The following is a 22,418-nucleotide window of genomic DNA, read 5'->3' as shown; positions in this document are numbered from 1 at the left end:
CGGGAATTAAAATTTTGTGCGGGGCATTTCAAACTGCATGAATGAATGAATTTCAATCCCTAAATGAGTAATAATATCGATATAATTTAATTGTTTCGTTTCAATGCATCTCCTATTCTGTTAGCATATGAAACAGGCACGACAAGAAATGTCTAGGTGTCTTATGCAGATTTTTCTCGTTATTGTTCAAATTGATCAATAATTTATTGTATCTTTAAGTTGAACAACCCTGATGAAGCCGGGTTCTAGAAATGTTCAATTAAAATAACCTATCATGGTATATATATGTATAATCTTCTTGTTGTGTTTGTTCACATATACAATCAAATGAATGTTCAGTATGTATTTGAAAAATACTTTGGAGTCGGGATATTTGACAAATTTAAATTAAAAAAACACACAACATTTTTAAATTAAGCTTTTATATGTCACCTGCTAAAATTGACTGTGTTAAATGTGTTAAATATGTTGATCTTAAATGAATTATAACTGGTAACTGCAATAGGGACGTCGTTTCCCAAAGCTTTTATTCGGATTCGGATAAGAACACTTCTTAATTAAAAACATGTTTTTTCTCTATTGAATTGACTGCATAAAACAACCTTTGTCATTGATATTCATTGAATATTCATCAAACCACTTAAACATTTTGTTCTTCTATCTGAATCTATCTGGTGTTAATACCTGTATCATGCTCTGAACGTAAGACTGTGAAAGTAACAAAATTGTTTTAGTTGATTTATGAGTGATTGCCACTGTGAGTTTTTTTTACTTATGGATTACTACGATTGGTATGTGATAAATATTACATTAAACAATTACATTCCAATGTTGATTTCGCTCATTTGTTTATTTAAAGTTGACGAAGAAAGACACTGGGTGACGTCAAATGCAATGCTTTTAACATTTGACGTCCTTACTTAAAAAAACAGTACATACCAATAAACAATTATTACTTTTCATATACATGTCATAGAAAAATGTATGTTAATGGAAGACATATTTTAACATTTAATTGTCATTGTAAACGACAGTTTGCTATGTAACTTTGTATTATGCCCGAGCACGACTTAATTTTCTAGAATAAAAACATCGATCTTATTAAGTTCGCAAAAAATAAAGACACATCTTATTCGCATCAATGTCCTAAACTAAGTACTGTGATTGTTTCTGCCATCGAAGTTTTTATAACAAAAACTTACATCAGCGTAGAGGAGAGTTCTAAAATGATAATAATGTTTTGAAGATTCTTGAAATTTTGTTGTACCTTAGCAATACATCTTATTAAGTTCGCATCAAATAAAGACACATCTAAATCGCATCAAAGTCCTAAATTGAGTCCCATAATTGTTTCTGCCATCGAAGTTTTTATAACAATAACATAAATTAGCGAAGAGGAAAGTTCTAAAATGTTTATTGTTAATGCTGTTTAATCTCTTTTTTAAATTCTGGTGTATCTTAGTAATACAAGTTTCGATCAAAACACATTTGTTCCAGCTCAGAATCTATTAAAGCATATATATATTGACTGCAATTATTTTCTCCATCTGTTTGTGTTTGTGTATGTTTAGTTATTCAATATAGACTCTTCATGTCATTCACGTGTGGTTTTGCCTTGCAGACAAAAACATGGTGACTTAACCAATCCTTAATGTCAAGAAATAACGTATGCCACTTGGGTCAAAGTACGTTCTTTGAACAAGATTTACTTGTTGTAGGCTCAGGTAATGGGGTGTCTTCTGTCTGACTGAACTGAATGTAATTAGCCACTGTAACAGCAATACAGAAAGATAATGTTGTTTTCATATGTTGTGTACCGTTTTGAGTAAGTATCTTAAAAAACACGTTTTGTGCTTATGGCGATAGATTGGTACGATTAAGAACAGAAGAGAAAATATATTTAATTAGACTTGTCGGGTGGTGAGAGCGTTTGCGTCCGCTGATGGTTTTTCTGTAGTTTTTCATATACATATTGTGTGGGACATGAGATAATCGTTCAGACATTATCGGCACAATAACCAATGCCAGTTGATGCAGTAGCTTATATCGCCCCCTTAGGGCGAAAAGTTGTCAACTAACAATTTCGATTTCTCTTTTGCCTGTTTTCCTAGATCATTCACTTCATCCGATTCAAATAGTTCAAAATATAATTTTACCTCTCTCGTATATTCCAAAAAAAAATGAAACCAATTATAACGTTTGTCCATTTTCACACTGCGTCATTTTTACCTCACACACACACACACACACACACACGCGCGCGCGCGCGCGCGCGCGCGCGCACACATACACACACTTGAACTATATAACAAAGTAGTATACTTAACAATTTTACATCAATGTGTCCGTTCAAAAAATACTTGTTCTTAATGTTGTAATGCATTTTTGCAGCATTTGGCAGCTTCTCGGTCAACTGTGGTTGGTTGCTTCTTTCGTAGAGCTTTAGATTGTTGTGGTGTAGGAAAAATCTGGTATACTTTAGCTCAATCAGCGATTTGAAGACATAACTAATAAGCATTCATAACATAACAATGAACTAGTTGCCTGGAAATTAAAGCATACAGTTTAAACAAGGTTACACATTAGAAATGGTAACTAAAATAAGCCTTTTCCAACTATATTTATGCAGACTATTACAACAAGTTAGATGGATAAGAGCACTGTTTACACTGATAACAATTTGTTTTTTTCGGCTGTAAGACCGGTCCAGCTTCGCTAGTTGACATACCACTTTCAAATAGTAAATTCATTCAAGAGTATACATTAGGGACAATAATAGAAGTAGCATTATGTACATATATATTACAGCATGGTATAATAATGTGTAGTTGGAAAAGAAATGAAATTGACTATATAAGTTGCTTTAATTTAATTTGCTAGAAAAACTTATCAAGTATATGAAATTCCACTAGATGTTGCTGAATTATTAGAAACAGTAGCATACGAAGCCATCGTTGTTCTTATGATTGATTAAATCCCTACCCACAGATAACCATCCAAATATCTGCACGACCACCGTTCTGAGCACTTACTCTCAGCACTTACCACTGTGTTAAAATGCGTATTGAATATACTAGATCGTTACACTTAAATAAAAACTAGCCGACTGAAAATCACAAGTATTTTCCTGGTATTTGAATACCAAATCTTAACCAATACATCCTACTGAAAACAAAACTCATTTTCCGTTAAAAATAGGATGAAAGATATTAAGTGTAACACATTACATTCTCCTTTTTTTATTTATAAATTGTAAAAGATTTTGTGCACATTGAGTATTTATGCGAGGGACATATCCAGGTTCGGTCAGTTTTTTTATATTCTAGATTGCTTTGAGAGCACCTAATTTGATGATAGATATTCAGTAAAACACCTTATATTCTTAATTTCTTCATATTTATAAGTTCTTTCAGATTATTTTCACAGAGTATTTTTAGAGAGACATGTCAAGGTGCGGATCAACCTTTTAAGTTCTAGGTAGTTTTGAGAGCACTTAGATCCTTTAGGAGGTTGTTATACCCTACCTGAATGGCCTCAAAGCGAAAAAGAGTTTTTCCCATATTTAGTTGCTCGAACTGATGGCAAATATACAAAGTTTTTTTTTAAACCTGAAACAAAAAATATAAGTCGTATATGATTTAAGGTTTTGAACACATTCTGGTGAGATATCGTTCAAGGATAAACTAATGAAACCATCGACTGAAAATAAATAAACAACTGACGCGTTCGTCGACAGGACAAAGGAAATGCAGCAAGACATCTTAAATCCGTGTTTAATAAAACAAATGAATTTGAGACTTTGTTGGAGACTCTACAGCCAGTATCATTTGATATAATTAATTCTGGAATTTTATTACAATTCACCAGCGTTCAACGAGTCGTCTAGGAGAGAAAATGGAAAGAAATTTCATCTTCAAAAAGAAGACACTAATGGAAATGGAAAAAAATAATAATAAGTTTAAACAAGATATTCAGCCTTTATAGTTCTTTATCATATGCAGGGGCCCTTAATGGGGAAGATGGACTTAAAGCATCTAAAGGGCCTAATCAGATGATAGCATTTTTGCTATTATAACATAAAGTGAAGCGTCTGTAATGTTAAATAACATGAACGCAATACTTGATATGTTGGATGTCAATGCTTGTCAGTCGCTTTTCACACATGAGATATATTGCAAGTTTAGTTGGTGAATAATAATTATCATTTTGATGAGCTTCTAAAAATGAAGTCAACAGTTGAAATCGTGTGATTCTTATGAAAGATAAAAACTAGTACCGGGTATTCAGACGAAACGCTAGTCATTAACGGTAATACCCGCTTATTACACGCTTGCTACTATTGACGCCCGGTTTATACTCGTGAACACAATTCACAAACGGCCGAAATTCTATGCAACGATATACATACCAAAATCATTCAAGGACTGATATATAACTCTCAATTTGATAACAAAACAGAAATGTATATAAACTTTATAACCAAAGCAAAATGCAATATCCAGTAAAGATAACAACTTTCAAAACTTACTACATGTACTTAAAAACATCTTCATTTAATTCATTTAACCAAACATAAAAATATTTTCGTCAAAGGTGTGAAATTGATAAATATGAAGAACATAAAAAACATGAAAATTGAATATAAAAAAATAATCAAAGATTAAGACCACAAACGGTATATATCTCCCCAGTATAAGTTGTCCTTTCCCACTTAGAAATGATGCTTTCAAATACATAACAACAAATACAATTATAGTATTGTCTAAATGAATACGTTCAAATTCAAATGCACCTTAATTTCACACAGAAATAAATGATTTATGACTGGTAAAGCACAAATTGATATATTATGAAATTAGATAAAACATAACGATCGTGATTAACCATTGTCATGTGAAAGGCTCATGTCCTTCATCGCCATCGAAACATAGCAAGGGTTCTATTTGGAAAATGAACATTAATATTCAATCTCATTCACATTAAAATAAATTAATACATCAGTGGTTTCGAACACTTTAACGTCTTTCCAGCATTATGCACATACACCTGCTCAATCGTCTTTGGGAGAAGTGTCTACGATTAAATAGTGTGTAATCTTCAAACTGTTCGCTAACTTCTAAATGCATTGCGTGAAGAGGAGTGGTTATAATAGTAGATGGTATATCCGATGGAATAAGTCCATAACTCTTCAACATAATACACAAAATGTACAACGAAAATATTTCGAGGAAATTAGCGTTTGTAGTAATAGAAGTCGTCTCCCGGAGAAATGACGAAGAGTGTGTCCAGTTGCTCGCGGACTTCCTCAAAGCGGGGTCGTTTCTTGGGGTCGTATTCCCAACAATGCTGCATCACCTTATACCATCTGGAAAATAAATCGTAAAGTAAGTTCAGCTTTTTCTTTAAATCTTACCATTTAAAAACAAAAACATTTGAATTTCATATATTTGTCGACTTGTATTATTTTCATAAAGCGTTATCGAATATCGATTTAGGCAATAAGTTTGGGTGTAGTACTAATATTACTATCCATATTCTCCACACGTATTTATTTATATCAGAAATTATTACTACAAATAAATCGTTATTAAGAGCCTAAAACGCACGTTTCATCGCAAAGTTCCGGTTTACCGAGACGCTCGCCCCTCTTCAGTCGCTGGGGAAGATCGCGGCTTTTACCCGTGTACGGTGTTTCACCTATATATATATTAAAGTTACAGTATGTTTTCTCCATTAGTGGAAACATAAATATAAGAGTTATATTTATTGCACACATAAGACTTGATTAAGCAAACATGTCGGCAAAGTGTAATGATCATGCCTGCAAATTATAAACATTGAACGGCCCTTCCCAATAAGAGAAATTTAAATTTGCGAACTCGTCGTGGAATCATTGCTTAAAATTTCTGCATATTGAAATAAACATAATAATTCGACTAATAAAACATCAATGAAGAGTTAATTACATTCAAATTTGTTATTATGAGTAAATGTCTAAGTTTTTCTTTTGCGACCTATTGTATATATACCACTAAATATAAAATAATTTGATAACTAAATTACTAATCCTTAAAACATTATATACAAAAAAGTTATTATATTTATATTTGGTTTATTACACGACTGTTTCATGAATTGAAATAAAATAAATTAAAATAGAAAATTCATGGGATTCCAACTTAAACCTCAAATGCATATCCCACAACAAGCGATGCCATTAGAATAATGTTTAAATATTTACAAATGCTCACTAAATGGATCACTTATTTCTTTTCATTGTTTTTTTTAATTGTCGCAGGGTCATTATTTATGTGTTTGTCATTGTTTGTTTGTCTATATGTGTCTAATATTATTCATCATAGTAATAGTAGAACTTAACCCCTGTCACTCACTTTCACTTTCAGTCTGGTCTTCATTATTCGTTCACTTTCAATTTCACTTTATTTTTCTATATCCGTTAACCTTAACCTTTCACTCGTGCACGAGGAATCCGCGCACTCGTATATTAGATTTTGGACATCACAGACGTGTTTTGTTTATGTCTTATAATTATACTTTGCGTGGCTATTTCTTCAGGTAAATTCCATTTATATTTCATTCTGTATTCATTTTATGTCTTACATGCTGTATTTGTATTTAAGCACTCGTATATTAGATTTTGGACATCACAGACGTGTTTTGTTTATGTCTTATAATTATACTTTGCGTGGCTATTTCTTCAGCACGCCTGGGTTTTGAACCCTCGTACTCCGAGTATCGCGACATTTGGTGGCCAGTGTGGTCTCGGGCTTGTATTGCTGTTGGGCTTCGCAACGTATATATCTGCAGTTTTGGGCTTGGCGGTCTGTGTCGAACGTCGTGAGGGCGAATCTTCACCAGCCAATCGCTGTGGCGGGATCCATCATCACGTGATCTGCCATGTGACACCGCTCTGTAAAGCATTCTACCGGAAGTGGTATTTGTAAACATTCAAAGCCGACATGGCTTTAATATTTTCACAGTTACAAGTGAATTAAAACATTGTCATGGACTACCATTGCTGGTATTGTGATCTATTTATCGTGAGTGATTGATTTAACTCGCATTTACATATTTGCATTGGAATTTCGACCATATTTTGACTTCATCTTTCGTCAGCGATAGTGACCTTCACCTTTTGACAGCTCTCTATCTGTCATTTATTATAACAACTTGGACTTCATTTTAATGAAGGAATCTACAGTGATTATTTAACATTTAGTTTCTACATTCATCCAGTGAATCTATAAACATTACATGATACTTTCGTAATTAATTGTGACTCTTTGATAATTTTTAGTGAATATATACTAATATAGTGTTTTGATTTTTCATTCACTGATTTAATGTTACATTGTTATGTGATTTATTTGTGCATTCTTGTTGAACATTTTATTTAAATTTTTGCAGACTGTCGTGCGGTTCCTTGCGTTTCACGATCATGGTTTCACAGTCTTCATAACAGCATCTTAATAGTAACAGGCTTTTGCATTTAACAAATACTGGTGAGCACTTCATTTTCATTGACTAACATCTGGTATTGGTGATCATTTCTTATTTAACAATATCGATACATTATATTCATATCATATAATCCCGTGTCGTGTTTTCTGTTGAAAAAAAAAAAAAAAAAAAAAAAAAAAAAAAAAAGCCCTCTGGTCAATATTTATTTAGTTTCTCATTATTAAGTTAGTTCTTACCATGATAGTTCTAGAACTTGATTAGTGATTAGAATTTAATTATTAAAAAGTAGTTTGTGTATTTTACTTTCATATAAAGTGTGACTGGTGACATACTTGTGGTGAATTGCTTCATGTTAATTTAATTCTGGCACTTAAGTTGATATTAGTCTGCAGTTTATTTTTCATTCAATTTATTAAATGAAAAATAGTGAGTCTTATCAATGTAAATGGTCTTTAAATTATTTGATTTGAAGTGCATGACATTGAATTGTTAGTTTCAGCTTTATTCCTGGTGTTCTATCTACATTTTTGCTGTAATGATGCACATGTTAGATGTTGGATTGGTAAGTGTGGTGTATTTAGCATTGCAAAATTTGGGATAAAGTGAAAAACAATTGTTCTTGTATTTGTGTTTCTTTTCTATTGCATTTGTTTTTTATGATCCTTTCCAGTGTTCCTGAATTGTTGTTGTGGTTTTCATTATATTTTGTCCATTTTTTTCATCTTCTAGTTTTTGCTATTGACATTTATTTTTTATTCACAATGGCAAATTACACTGATGAAACACCTGAGCTGTCTGGATTGCAGGAGATAGAGTTAGCATACTATGCAGAGCAACTTAGGAAGTCAGGCAAATACACTGTTTTGGCTTCAACTATTACAAGCACGCCAGCTGTATCAAAGGTTGAAAACCTCACATTGTCCACACCGACACCCGTTAGGGAATACAGGATTTTGCATGACAAACCTAAACCTGTTCCCCGAGCACGTTCTTTCACATCACAGTTTGGTAGTCCCATTCATGGTGGTTCCCCAGTTCATTTGAAGTCTCCTGGTGATGATATTAAACAGTTAAGTGGTGCTACTGGGTCTTCTGCATTTAGAGGTGCTTCTACTGGCGCTGTTGGTTTCAAACCTGAGGTTGTTAGAGTGAAACCACCTGTTACATCGAGATATTCAGTCTTGCCACATGCTTCTCTTTCAGGAATGAACAGTTCAGCTGCTACTTCTGTCCCAGTTTCTTCAGTTAAGGTGCCTAAACTTCCAGAGTTTTCAGGTGAGGCAGTTGTTGGTGGTGTTGAGTTTGATGTGTGGAAGTATGACCTGAAGTGTCTACTTAGAAGTCAGGTTTACCCTGCCCACACTATACTTGAGGCAATTAGACGGAGTTTGAAGGGCAAGGCTAGATTGGTGCTGTTGCATTTGGGTGAGTTAGCTACAGTTGGTGATATTTTGAGTGAGTTGGAAGGCATTTATGGTAATGTGCACTCTACGGAGAAGTTGAAGGAGCAGTTTTACAGTGCCAAGCAGGAGGTAAATGAGAGTGTTGCTGATTATAGTCTTCGTTTGGAGCAGCTTCTCAGTACTTCCAATTTACAGCTTGATCCTCATAGCAAGAATGACATGCTTCGTAATCGTCTGTGGTCTGGTCTTCGTAGTCCAGAATTACGTAATGTGTCACGTTACAAATTTGAAAGTGTTTCTGATTTCAATACTCTACGGAAAGAGTTGCGGGTCATTGAACAGGAATTGGGTTCAGTTGTTTCTGTTAAGCCGGTTGGGAACAAGCAGCCTACTGAGACTGTAGGTCAACATATGAGTGTTGTTGAACATAAGATGCTTCAGCAGTTACAGGAGCTGAGCACGCAGATGAAGCAGCTTAGTACCAGGATGGGGAAGCTGGAGGAGATGTCTAGTAAGCCAGGACAAGGTAGAGGTGGTCCTAAGTCAGGTTCATACTCTGGTAACTCTAGTAATAGTAAACCGGGTGATTTAAACAAGAAGGGGCCCCAATCAAACGGGAGCCAGTAGGTGGCCCTTCTTGTCGTGTGACGGCTCCCCTTGTAGGTCAATCTAGTGAAACAAAGATTCTGGTAAATGGTGTCTCTTGTAATGCTTTGTTGGATACTGGTTCCATGGTAACCACTATAGGTGAGAAGTTGTTTAACTCACTTGAACCTCATCCAGCGTTGCAGAGTTTGTCCGATTTCACACTCAACATTACAGGTGCTGCTGGTGCGAAGGTGCCATATTTGGGTTACGGGTTGTTGGATATTGATATTCCATCATCTGCTATAGAATCTGTGACTGTTCCAGTGTTGGTTGTGCCAGACACTCAGTACTCTTGCTGTACCCCTGTTGTTGTTGGTACCAACGTTATAAGTTATGTTAAGTCAGCTGCTGATTGTAGTCAGATGCCCTCTGTTTGGCAAAACGTCTTTTCGACATTTTCAGAGGCGCGTGTTATGTCAGTAAGGTCGCTGAGTAGGCTACCTATTGTGGTGAAACCATTTGAGACCCGTACACTTACTGGAGCTGTGAGAGATGTTGGAGGTATGACAGTTGGTGTTACAGAGACGGATGAACGCTCCACTTATTTGAATGTTTGCCCTAGATTAGTACAAGTTAAGTCAGGAAGCTCATTTTGCAGGATTCCGGTCCGTATTTGCAACATGTCTGCACGGCCGCTTACACTTTTGCCGAAGTCTGTACTTTGTTCTCTGCAAGAAGTGGATGTAGTACGACAGGTTGATCCTTTTGAGGGCAAGTTAGACAAGACCCGGAATTCTGACAAGAGTCTGGAAGAGTTGGGTATTAGTGTCCCTACTGATACACTTTCTGAGGGAGATCATATTAAGGCCAAGGATTTTCTTTCTGATTGGAAACATTTGTTTTCCTCTGGTTTTACAGATTTGGGGTGTACTTCTATGGTCGAACATGAGATCAATTTGACAGACCCCACTCCTTTTAAGGAACCTTATAGAAGGATCCCACCGGGAATGTTTGAGGAGGTTCGTGAACACCTGAAGGAGATGCTGGAGGCCGGCGCTATTCGTGAATCGAAGTCCCCATTTTCATAAAACGTGGTCTTGGTTCGTAAGAAGGACAACTCACTTCGGTTTTGTATAGACTTTCGTCGTTTGAACTCTAGGACTATTAAGGACGCGTACTCACTTCCACGCATTGATGAGACCATTGATTCTTTGTCCGGTTCTAGGTTTTTCAGCAAACTTGACCTTCGAAGTGGTTATTGGCAATGTGCCATGAAAGAGTCTGATAAGCCCAAGACGGCTTTTTCAGTGGGCCCTCTTGGATTTTACGAGTGCCAGCGTATGGCTTTCGGGCTTACTAACGCCCCAGCGACTTTCCAGAGACTCATGGAGCGCTGTATGGGTGAGCTGCATCTCAAGGAATGTCTGATTTATCTAGACGACATTATCATTTTCAGCGATACCTTGGAAAACCATTTTCAGAGGCTCAATTCCGTTTTCAGTCGACTAGAATCAGCAGGGTTGAAGTTGAAGGGCAGCAAGTGTGAGTTTTTCCAGCGGCAGGTGAAGTATCTGGGTCACGTTGTTAGTGAGTCGGGTGTAGAGACTGACCCAGACAAGATTGTTGCACTTAGACAGTGGAAGGTCCCGACGAACATCAAGGAGCTGCGGAGCTTCCTTGGGTTCGCCAGCTATTACCGGCGTTTTATTCACAACTTCGCACAGCTGGCGAAACCCCTGAATGAGCTGTTAGTTGGTGTTCCCTCCAAGCAGAAGAAATCCAGAACTCAGGTTCCGTGGGAATGGGGCGATAGACAGCAACAGGCGTTTGACTCTATTATTGACAAGTTATGTTCTGCTCCGGTGTTGACGTATGCTGATTTCTCAAAACCGTTCATTTTGAACGTTGATGCCAGTGGAGACGGGCTTGGAGCAGTTTTATACCAGAAGGTGGAAGGAGTTGAGCGTGTCGTCGCGTACGCCTCCCGTGGTTTGAGACAGAGTGAGCGCAACTACCCCGCGCATAAGCTCGAGTTTTTATGTCTTAAATGGGCAGTGGTTGACAAGTTTTATGATTACCTTTATGGTAACCAATTTCATGTTCGTACGGACAACAATCCGTTAACGTACGCCTTCACCACGGCCAAACTCGATGCTCTTTCACATCGGTGGTTAGCTGCCTTATCTGCCTTTAACTTTTCCATCAAGTACCGGTCCGGCAAGGAGAATATAGACGCGGATGCTTTGTCGAGACTACCAGGTTTTGGCACGACATCTGGTTCTGTGCATGAGTGAGTAGTGTTTCCAGATGTCATCAAGGCCATTTTTCAGTCCCATATGGTTACAGTGGAAGAGTTCCCTCTCTTTGAATGTGTGTCGTTTGACCAGGATGTGGTTGTTGACGCAGATTATGATGTATCAAATATGGGTACACCATTGTCATCTGTTAACTGGATAGACGAGCAGTCTATTGATCCAGTGATCAACCGGGTTGTTCAGATTGTGCGTGGAGGTCATCGGCTTACACGTCGGCAAACAGCGCTGGAAGAAGAGCCAGTGAAACAGTTGCTTCGTGAGTGGCCGCATTTGTTTGTGCGTGATGGTGTGTTGTACAGACATGGTTTGGTGAATGGGCATAAGGTTGAGCAGTTGGTAGCTCCAAGAGCATTTCACGATCTCATTTTTACAGGTTTGCATGAAGAGGCTGGACATCAAGGTCGAGACCGGACATCTTCATTGGTACGGTCTAGGTTCTATTGGTTCGGCATTGATGATTACGTTGAGCGGAGAGTACGTGACTGTGAGCGGTGCATTTTGAGGAAGACACCGGAGAAGAGGGCTGCTAATCTTGTCCCTATTGTCTCAACGCATCCTCTTGATCTTGTTTGTATAGATTACCTCACTTTAGACATGTGCGCTGGAGGGTATGAGAAGGTTCTGATAATTACAGACCACTTCACGCGCTTCGCACAAGCAATTCCCACCCGCAATGAGACTGCGAGAACAACTGCAAGGGCATTGTTTGATAAGTTCATTTGTCACTATGGATTTCCGAGCCGCATCCACAGCGACCAAGGTCGAAACTTCGAAAGTCATGTTATCTGCGAGTTATGCAAAATTGCTAACGTGGAGAAAAGCCGCACCACACCTTACCATCCCCAGGGCAACGGAATGGCCGAAAGGTTCAATCAGACTCTGATGAACATGATTGGCACTTTGACCGAGGAGGAGAAGAAGAATTGGAAAGCACATATACCTACGTTGGTGCACGCGTATAACGCAACTCGACACGAGAGTACGGGCTTAACGCCACACTTTCTTATGTTTGGGCAGCACCCTCGTTTGGCTCTAGATGCATTTCTAGGCATTACACCTGATACTTGTTCTTCTTCTTCTGTCGATAAGTCCTCATATATCAGAGATCTTAAGTCTCGTTTGCATTTTGCATACAAGGCTGCCAGTCGTGAATCCAAGCGACAGGGCCGGAGACATAAGCGCCGATACGACCATCGTGTGAGATCTTGTAAGGTAGAGCCAGGCGATCACGTTTTGGTTAGGAAGGTTGGCATAAAAGGTAGACACAAGTTGGCTGATCGCTGGGACCGTGATGTCTATGTTGTGGTTGATCAACCTAACAAGGACATTCCCGTTTTCCGGGTCCGGAAGGAGTTTTGCAGGGGTCCTGTGAAAACACTTCATAGGAATTTGTTGCTGCCATGTTCGGCAATTCCTTTGAGAGGTCCCGATGCCGATGTTGATGTTGGTGAAAGGCTTGATTCAACGGATGTAGGCGAGTCAGATGACGTAGTTTCACCAAGTACAACAATGGCGTCCCCGCCGGGAGCTTCTTTAATTTCAGACTCTGGTGGTTGTTCTGATGGTACTCGTGCTTTGAGGTCTAGAGAGAGTAGCAATGTGGTAACTTGTTCAGATTCCAGCCAGAAATACGTCATACCGCAGCGACGTGAAGCGAGGGTGCGTCAGAGACCCAGATGGATGGAGAAGGATTGGGTCGTTTGACACTGGTTTTAATTTCAGAGTAATTACGGTGTTTTCTGAGTTGAGATCTGAAGATTTTGTTTCAATTTTTTTTTCTTGTTGTATTGAACCATGAATTTGAAAATTGTGTTATTTATTGTGTTTGAAATGCGTTATTATTGAATATGTAAACCATAACGGTTAAAAATGCTGTGTTTTCAAATGATAAAACTGCAGACATACAATTATTTAAATGTGCCATTTATTTGCTATTGATTAAGATTATGTCTTAATTAATATTATTTCACTACTACATAAACATATTATTATGTTTACTGTTCAATTTGGGGCCCGTACTGGTTTTTTTTTCATAGTGACTGTCACCAGCTACAAGTAGTTTTGACAGTTGTAGTGTACTTACTTAAATGTGGTACCTGTATTTAGAATTATGTATATTACTTTAGCTGAATTTTAGTTTACAGCGTCTAGTTACTTTGCAATGTCGGGACGACATTCTCTCTAAGAGGGGGAGGATGTCGCAGGGTCATTATTTATGTGTTTGTCATTGTTTGTTTGTCTATATGTGTCTAATATTATTCATCATAGTAATAGTAGAACTTAACCCCTGTCACTCACTTTCACTTTCAGTCTGGTCTTCATTATTCGTTCACTTTCAATTTCACTTTATTTTTCTATATCCGTTAACCTTAACCTTTCACTCGTGCACGAGGAATCCGCGCACTCGTATATTAGATTTTGGACATCACAGACGTGTTTTGTTTATGTCTTATAATTATACTTTGCGTGGCTATTTCTTCAGGTAAATTCCATTTATATTTCATTCTGTATTCATTTTATGTCTTACATGCTGTATTTGTATTTAAGCACTCGTATATTAGATTTTGGACATCACAGACGTGTTTTGTTTATGTCTTATAATTATACTTTGCGTGGCTATTTCTTCAGCACGCCTGGGTTTTGAACCCTCGTACTCCGAGTATCGCGACATAATGAAAGCAATTACCCAGAGAGAAAATTTCCCAAATCACAACAGCATACGACCAGACATCGCTTCTCTCGTTAGCCTTCTTTGTCGATGTCATACACTCAGGTGCCATCCATTTGATTGGGATACGTTCCTTTGTAAATATAGAAGTATAATATACCTTACATAAATGTGTCCCTTCTTTGTATATATATAATGTCGATCGGTCCGTATATCACTGTAATCCAGTTTTATGATGTCAGCGGTCCATATCAAATTTTGGCCGGTCCGGACCTTGCCAAAATTGTTATATGGACCGGTGACGTCATGCTACAGGTAAGTGCGGCTTGCTATTTTCACAACGGCGAAAAATGGTCGCAATTAAACAGTATTAGCTTTGTTTAATAAGAAACATCTAAAGGGCCTAAAATATTGAATAGTAATATAAAATGTTCGGTATAATATAAGAAATATTTACACACCACTTCGGGCCATATGGCATTATAAGGACCGGCCAGTCTGCCCCCCGAAGGCGAATGGACCTCGGCTAGCGCCTCGGTCCATATACACCTTCCGGGGATGACTGGCCGGTCCTTATTATGTCATATGATCCTCAGTGGTGTGTAATATTTCTTAAATAACACGTTTTAAAACCTACAATTATACAGAGTTATTTTTAATAGAAAAATATATCCTGGAAGAGGGATCGATCGATTGATCGATCGAAAACCGAAAGTATGAAAACTGATACCAAACGATAGCAACTGTTCTCTGTTGGTCATAAACATGCAATACGTATTTATTTGCTTCGACCTATTAAAGCTGCACTCTCACATATTGAACATTTTGACAACTTTTTTGTATATTTTATCTTGGAAGTAGCCAATATCTTCGAAAATGCATGTAAACCAGTCATAGACAGTCACTGCTGACAAAAAACAAATAGCAGATTAAACGGTAAATCTGTGAGAGTGCAGCTTTAACATTCTTTCAGTATTTACTCAAACAGTAGTTCGAAATTAGTTTCCCTACCTTTTTACCAGATTCAGAGTCTCCTCCGTCCTCCTCGGCAAACGTTTGTGGTCCGAATCCCGCGATTTTCACCTCGTTGAGAAAGTTCAAGAGGATGTTCCGAGCAGCAAGACGTCGGTGTGTCACCTGTATATTCGATTTATAGCTTTTATAAAAAGTTGATGAACAACAATTATTGAAAAGTGAAACATCAACATTTCCAGTCTAGTAATAGTAATTGTAATAGCAATGATTTCCTCGATTGATGCTGTCTAATAATGGCCAAAGAAAACGCAACGCTGTTTATGACTCTTATCACCGTCATGCAAAAGGTTTCTTCGTTCGAAATTATTTTTCTGAAATCAATTCATATACATTCGCTTCTTTAAATAATATTAATTGAATTTTTATAAGTTAACCTACATATAAAAAAATCTTTACATATGTTGTATTTTTTATATAATATTTACCCCTCTAGTGGCTAGAAATTCCATGCCTTTAGCGATATCAAGACCAAAGCGGAAGAGATTTTCTTGCATCTCAACAGTCATTTTATGTTTGTTATTCTCAAGGTAGTCTCTCAAAGTTCCGTTTTCGCAAAACTCGTTGATAATCATTGGACCCACTAGGTTGAGAAAGATTTCAATGAATGTTTCTATGTATTGAATCGTTTCGGATGTAGTTACGATTCTTTAGCATAGTTATGAAGGGTAATTTGTTCAAACGAATTGATTGATACACACTTCAAATACATTCGATTTCATAAACAGACTCATCAGTGCAGTCAATAATACAACTTCTTGCATAATCAGTTACCAAAGAACTGTAAATGTTCAATAGCAATATCTAGGCTATCGAAATTTTCGACGGTCTAGATACTGCTTTTGCACATCCACAAACTTTTGGTAACTGATTGAAAGATATATTGAAAAACAAGGACATCCACGTGCAATACTCTAGCTCTATTTTAAGAGCCCTGTTTTCTCTTGATCGTGTATAATTTAAAACACCGATACATGGTAGACAGCTTTCAGGGTTAAGCCATAACTACTAAGTACTCCTTAAGCCAGAATTACTGAGTAATCCAAACTCCCACTCTCTATTACCGAGTGCCTAGTACTAAAGGTTACGTAATTCAGATGCATGCGTTTCGGGGTTGAACCCATGACCTTCCGCGCTCTTAGTTGATGCTCTACCACTGCGCTTTCGGGGCATTAAAAGTATTCAACTGATTGGTATTTGGATAAAACAAAATAACGTCGACAAGCACATCAACCCATCAAGCTATCCATAATCCATAAGCCGAGACTTTTATCCTAAACAAATCGGTTTAAGTAATAAATAATGTTGTATTTACTATATGCCCTACTTCTGTTGGTTAAAACTAGTTAAGAATGTTTCGTTTAAAAAAAATTCGTACTCGTTACATCATCCACGACCGCTCCAACGAACTTGATGATGTTTGGATGATCGCCAACTCTGTCGGAAGAGAAGTTTATCTTCGCCTTCATAAGTAGCTCGTCATCCTTTGTAAAGAGCTCTAAAGTAATGTGTAAATGTCCTTATTAAATCGGTATATGTTATTGTATATTATACAATACATAACAACTGGCAGCAATAAAAGTTATCCGTCAATACAGCCATCAATCCTGCCGTTGATCATACATTTGACTGACGCTATCATATTGCAAGACGTGTGGAGCATTATGAACAGAAACAGCAAATGAGTTTAAAAATAATTTGAACATAAAAGCGTTTCCCACATGCTGGCGCATATTATAATCCTTATCTACAGCAGCGCCTAGTATTCAATGTAAAAAGAAATACTTTCTGTTGCTAACATTACATAAAGTCGAAAATGTTTCTACACTAGAATTCTATAAAACTGCGGTGAATTAAAAAAATAAACATTCACCATGAATATAAGTACCTTTAAGAGTTTTCGCCACAACGTTTTGTCCATTGTAACGTGCTTGGTATATGTTCGCAAAGTGACCACTCTTCAGGAGCATCTCGAATGTAATCTGGTCCCTACTTATGTAGCCTTTATTGGAAGAGTTGAAGTCCATTCCCCCGTATAAGTACAACTCATCCTGAAAATGATGTATATAAATTAGTGTTATTGTAGTATTCATATTTGTTTTGGTTATGTATCTAATAAACATAAGCATAGATATTGGATCAAGCATTATCACGATTATTGCATACACGGTGTTATGCAAACAACTTCACCTGAATACACGATTTTCGTTTCCAAGTATGTTGAATCCTCTATTTAAACTTCTTACTACATGCGTATTTATGATGTTCATCATGCTATCGAACATTTTCAAAAACGAATACACATATAAATATATATTATTCAATATAGAGGAATTTCTTTCTTCTTTTCCATGAAATATGAGTTTTATCGGTGAAATAACATACATCGGAGAAAAATATTGACTACTTATACTACTTTTAAAATCAATTGCAGTTACTTTCCCTGCCAAATATAATAATTGGATCTTATAAAAGGTTGCATACGTTTAAGAATATGTTTTTGGATATAAGATGTCACACTGAAAGAAATTTTTCTCTATATGTCAGTTTAATATGCTACCATTAGACTCAAAGATACCATTAAAAACAATAGAAACCACAGCAAAAAGCCAAGCTCTAAACAATATAAGCGAAGATCCTGTTTAGTTAAAGCCTATTACATTCAACAAGGCTAAACATACAATGCCACGTACATAGACACTTCCTACCAGACTATCAGGTCTTTCAGTCCTTATACTTTTAGGTATTTGTCCACTGTACACCTGCCAATAATGGCCAACTCATACCTTCTCAGACGCAACTGATATGGTGGAAAACTTTCTTATAATCAGATATGTGAAGAATCTTACATCATAGGTCTTGTTTTCATAGGATAGCCTCGTAGTCTCAGGCGCAAACATTCTCGATTGCCGTAAACGCTTCGTAACGGCTCGACGTATCTCGCCCATCCTGCGTTGTGGTTGAACGTCGATAATTCCACGACGTGTGAGGAAGAAGAGAACGATAACAACCAAAGCGCACAACACAATTATTCCTGAAACCAATACATTCATTAATGTTCGTAGTTTTCAAAATGTAGTTAGTATAGGTATATAATTCAACGAAAAAATTTAAGCGACCAGGTATATCGTGTGGAGTGTGGATACGCCCCGATCGGCTAGACTGGTTAGAGTGTACATACCAATTATAATTCCTACAACAGCGCCAGTAGAAACCCCTCCAGCTGATTCTTTTTTCGCTGAAAACAGACTCACTAGCATAACAAATTATTGAAGTTAACGGCAAGGAAATTTACTACGTCTTTAAAAGGTAAACCGTTGCATTAAAATATTTTGTTTAAGATTAGAATAAAAATTAATCTACATGTCCTGAACACAATATTCTAAATTCTAACGATGTCCCTGTCAACGGTTGAACGTCCTTAAGAGAGGAGACATATTCTAGAATCGCGTATAATATTGAGACAACAGCTATTTCGAACAAAACAAAAATGGTACGACTGTGTCTTAGGGATATCTTTAAAACTTTGAAATATAGTTTAATAACACCACAACCTTAGCCTTTCATACGTGGTTGTGTAAAATGATGCTCTTAGATCATATACATTTGCTTCGGGCTATTTCACTTTTTATTTATTAATATACTTAACTCTTAGCATAATTAACGAACACATGACTTTTAAAACACATACATGTTCATATATGATTTTTTGGCATAGTGAACATGTTCACATTACTATCGAGGCAATGTTAACATCAATTATTTTAACTAAAATATCTGGGGGGTTGGAATCACATATCTATGTTTATATTTACCAAACTGCTTTTAAATACACATATATTTGTCAAAAGAGGTAATTTTGGAACCTATTGTCAGGTGAAGCTCTTAATAACATAAACAACTGTATATTTTTTTCATTCAATTCATTCATGAACTCAATAACGCACTTTATCATAGCTAAAGCCTTGAGTTATGGTTCTTGTACAACCCACACAATACAAATGTCAGACACGTATTCCTTAAGTAAGAACTCTTCTATCAAGATGTAAAGAAATAAATGTGTTCCTTTAATAATTTTATTTTAAACGGGAACAGTTCGAAAAAGTGGACAACAGAAATATGATTCTTGTTTTGTGCGTACATCAAACATATTCTGCTATTTATTTTCCGTTATAAATTAAATTAACTTATTTCACTTATTGTACGCATTTGTTAATTTTCATAATATCAAGAGAAGAAATTTGGTGATAAACAATAAAAATGTAATGTTTATTGCACTAAAAACTTCATTTTGCCAAAATCTAATTGATGCTGAAGTTTCAAACAAATACTTATACTACATATACTTTCAACACCTTTTAAATTATGTGCGGCAGAATTAAAAATACTCAAAGGCGATACATCTGAAAGAATTAAAGTTTGAATTACAAAATCTGTTTGAAAAATATACTATTTAGAGTTGATGTTTTCAACGGATTTATGATTCTGACGAAATAACATAGAATCGAGATGATAGAGGTACAGTCAGAACGACATACACATTCGACAGAGTATCCGCATATTTGTCTTGCTTATTTATTGAACATTCAGAGTTATACCATCGCGACACCAGAAAGCAAAAGGACAGGATTTTTCACAGACCGTTTGGAAGTCTATAGTACATATAATATCGTTAAATTATTAGTAACATTTTGATTAGCCACTTTGAAAAGTCAAAAAATAAGGATTTTAATGGTGGATAAAATTATTGTATTGGAACAACAAATTACAATTGTCACAACATTTATCAAAATTGGAAAACAATTTAAGCCTTATCGGGACAATGAATAAACTTAAAAATAGACAAATAAACTGTTCCTTTTCACTCCTCGAATTGCAAATATCAAGTTAAAAATTCTCATAATCGTCACTAACGTTACCTCGATCTAAAGTAGCTTAACATAAAAATAGTATACTCGTTACAGTTACAGCCTTATGCATACTTACGAGTAACAACGGACAGGTCTTGCCCAAATGCTTGAGCCGTTCCACCTTCGGCCTTTATCTGTAGCCCTAAGTTGTATTCAACCTCAGGGTTCAGTCCGAGAAAATCAAAGTAGGTAGACGTACTTGGAGTTACAAACGATCTTATTTCAGGTTTGCCATTTAAGTCCTGTAAACGAAATATGCTAAACTTGATATGAAACAATGGTTTACCATTTATTTTGATGAAAAACCAGTATATGTCAATTGCCACTACAAAACATGAAAACACAAAACATTATGATATCACTTTTACATCTATACCTAACATCATACACATTCGATAGCCACTACAAACATGACAACACATAACATTATGATATCACTTTTACATCTATAACTAAAATCATACACATTCAATAGCCACTACAAACATGACAACACATAACATTACAATAATACTTTTACATCTATACTTAACATCATACACATTCAATAGCCACTACAAACATGACAACACATAACATTACAATAATACTTTTACATCTATACCTAACATCATACACATTCAATAGCCACTACAAACATGACAACACATAACATTATAATATCGCTTTTACATCTATACCTAACATCATACACATTCAATAGCCACTACAAACATGACAATACATAACATTACAATAATACTTTTACATCTATACTTAACATCATACACATTCAATAGCCACTACAAACATGACAACACATAACATTATGATATCACTTTTACATCTATACCTAACATCATACACATTCAATAGCCACTACAAACATGACAATACATAACATTACAATAATACTTTTACATCTATACTTAACATCATACACATTCAATAGCCACTACAAACATGACAACACATAACATTATGATATCACTTTTACATCTATATCTAACATCATACACATTCAATAGCCACTACAAACATGACAACACATAACATTATAATATCACTTTTACATCTATACTTAACATTATACACACTCAATAGCCACTAAAAACATGACAATACATAACATTACAATAATACTTTTACATCTATACCTAACATCATACACATTCAATAGCCACTACAAACATGACAACACATAACATTACAATAATACTTTTACATCTATACTTAACATCATACACATTCAATAGCCACTACAAACATGACAACACATAACATTACAATAATACTTTTACATCTATACTTAACATCATACACATTCAATAGCCACTACAAACATGACAATACATAACATTATAATATTACTTTTACATCTATACCTAACATCATACACATTTAATAGCCACTACAAACATGACAACACATAACATTATAATATCACTTTTACATCTATACTTAACATCATACACATTCAATAGCCACTACAAACATGACAATACATAACATTACAATATTACTTTTACATCTATACCTAACATCATACACATTCAATAGCCACTACAAACATGACAACACATAACATTACAATAATACTTTTACATCTATACTTAACATCATACACATTCAATAGCCACTACAAACATGACAACACATAACATTACAATAATACTTTTACATCTATACCTAACATCATACACATTCAATAGCCACTACAAACATGAAAATACATAACATTTCAATAATACTTTTACATCTATACCTAACATTATACACATTCAATAGCCACTACAAACATGACAACACATAACATTATGATATCACTTTTACATCTATACCTAACATCATACACATTCAATAGCCACTACAAACATGACAACACATAACATTATGATATCACTTTTACATCTATACCTAACATCATACACATTCAATAGCCACTACAAACATGACAACACATAACATTATAATATCACTTTTACATCTATACCTAACATCATACACATTCAATAGCCACTACAAACATGACAACACATAA

General features: G+C 35.9%; 2 protein-coding genes across 7 annotated transcripts in view; one reads left to right on the top strand and one right to left on the bottom strand.

Moving 5' to 3' along the window:
• Positions 1–4,783: 4,783 nt before the first annotated feature.
• LOC128236139 (uncharacterized) overlaps positions 4,784–22,418 on the bottom strand; it is a 40,564-nt gene continuing 22,929 nt past the window's right edge. The window contains exons 29-39 of the mRNA XM_052951008.1: positions 20,475–20,640; positions 18,670–18,726; positions 18,275–18,522; positions 17,927–17,931; positions 17,377–17,600; positions 16,867–16,986; positions 15,917–16,071; positions 15,468–15,593; positions 14,475–14,589; positions 5,607–5,697; positions 4,784–5,365 (exon numbers count right to left, since the gene is read on the bottom strand). Of these exons, the coding sequence (XP_052806968.1) occupies positions 5,233–5,365; positions 5,607–5,697; positions 14,475–14,589; positions 15,468–15,593; positions 15,917–16,071; positions 16,867–16,986; positions 17,377–17,600; positions 17,927–17,931; positions 18,275–18,522; positions 18,670–18,726; positions 20,475–20,640 (1,440 nt within the window). The 3' untranslated portion in view covers positions 4,784–5,232. The remainder of the gene's footprint in view (positions 5,366–5,606; positions 5,698–14,474; positions 14,590–15,467; positions 15,594–15,916; positions 16,072–16,866; positions 16,987–17,376; positions 17,601–17,926; positions 17,932–18,274; positions 18,523–18,669; positions 18,727–20,474; positions 20,641–22,418) is intronic.
• On the top strand, positions 6,315–14,459 carry LOC128231276 (uncharacterized). Of its 6 annotated transcripts, XM_052943897.1 has the most exons (4): positions 6,315–6,576; positions 6,723–7,061; positions 7,429–7,523; positions 8,686–9,876. In XM_052943897.1, exon 4 carries the CDS (start codon positions 8,688–8,690, stop codon positions 9,510–9,512), a length of 825 nt encoding a protein of 274 aa, XP_052799857.1. In that variant the 5' UTR covers positions 6,315–6,576; positions 6,723–7,061; positions 7,429–7,523; positions 8,686–8,687; the 3' UTR covers positions 9,513–9,876. The 6 variants fall into 6 exon arrangements, 4 of the variants coding, with proteins under 4 accessions (XP_052799857.1, XP_052799874.1, XP_052799847.1 ...); XR_008260336.1 differs by lacking the exons at positions 6,315–6,576; positions 8,686–9,876 and adding an exon at positions 14,417–14,459 and having other exon boundaries at positions 6,652–6,955; XR_008260335.1 differs by lacking the exons at positions 6,315–6,576; positions 8,686–9,876 and adding an exon at positions 14,417–14,459 and having other exon boundaries at positions 6,652–7,061.

Source organism: Mya arenaria, chromosome 1, assembly GCF_026914265.1.
Source record: "Mya arenaria isolate MELC-2E11 chromosome 1, ASM2691426v1".
Taxonomy (NCBI): Eukaryota; Metazoa; Mollusca; class Bivalvia; order Myida; family Myidae; genus Mya; species Mya arenaria.
Note: the sequence above shows the minus strand (reverse complement) of the source record. Positions and strands in the feature narration are given on the sequence as shown.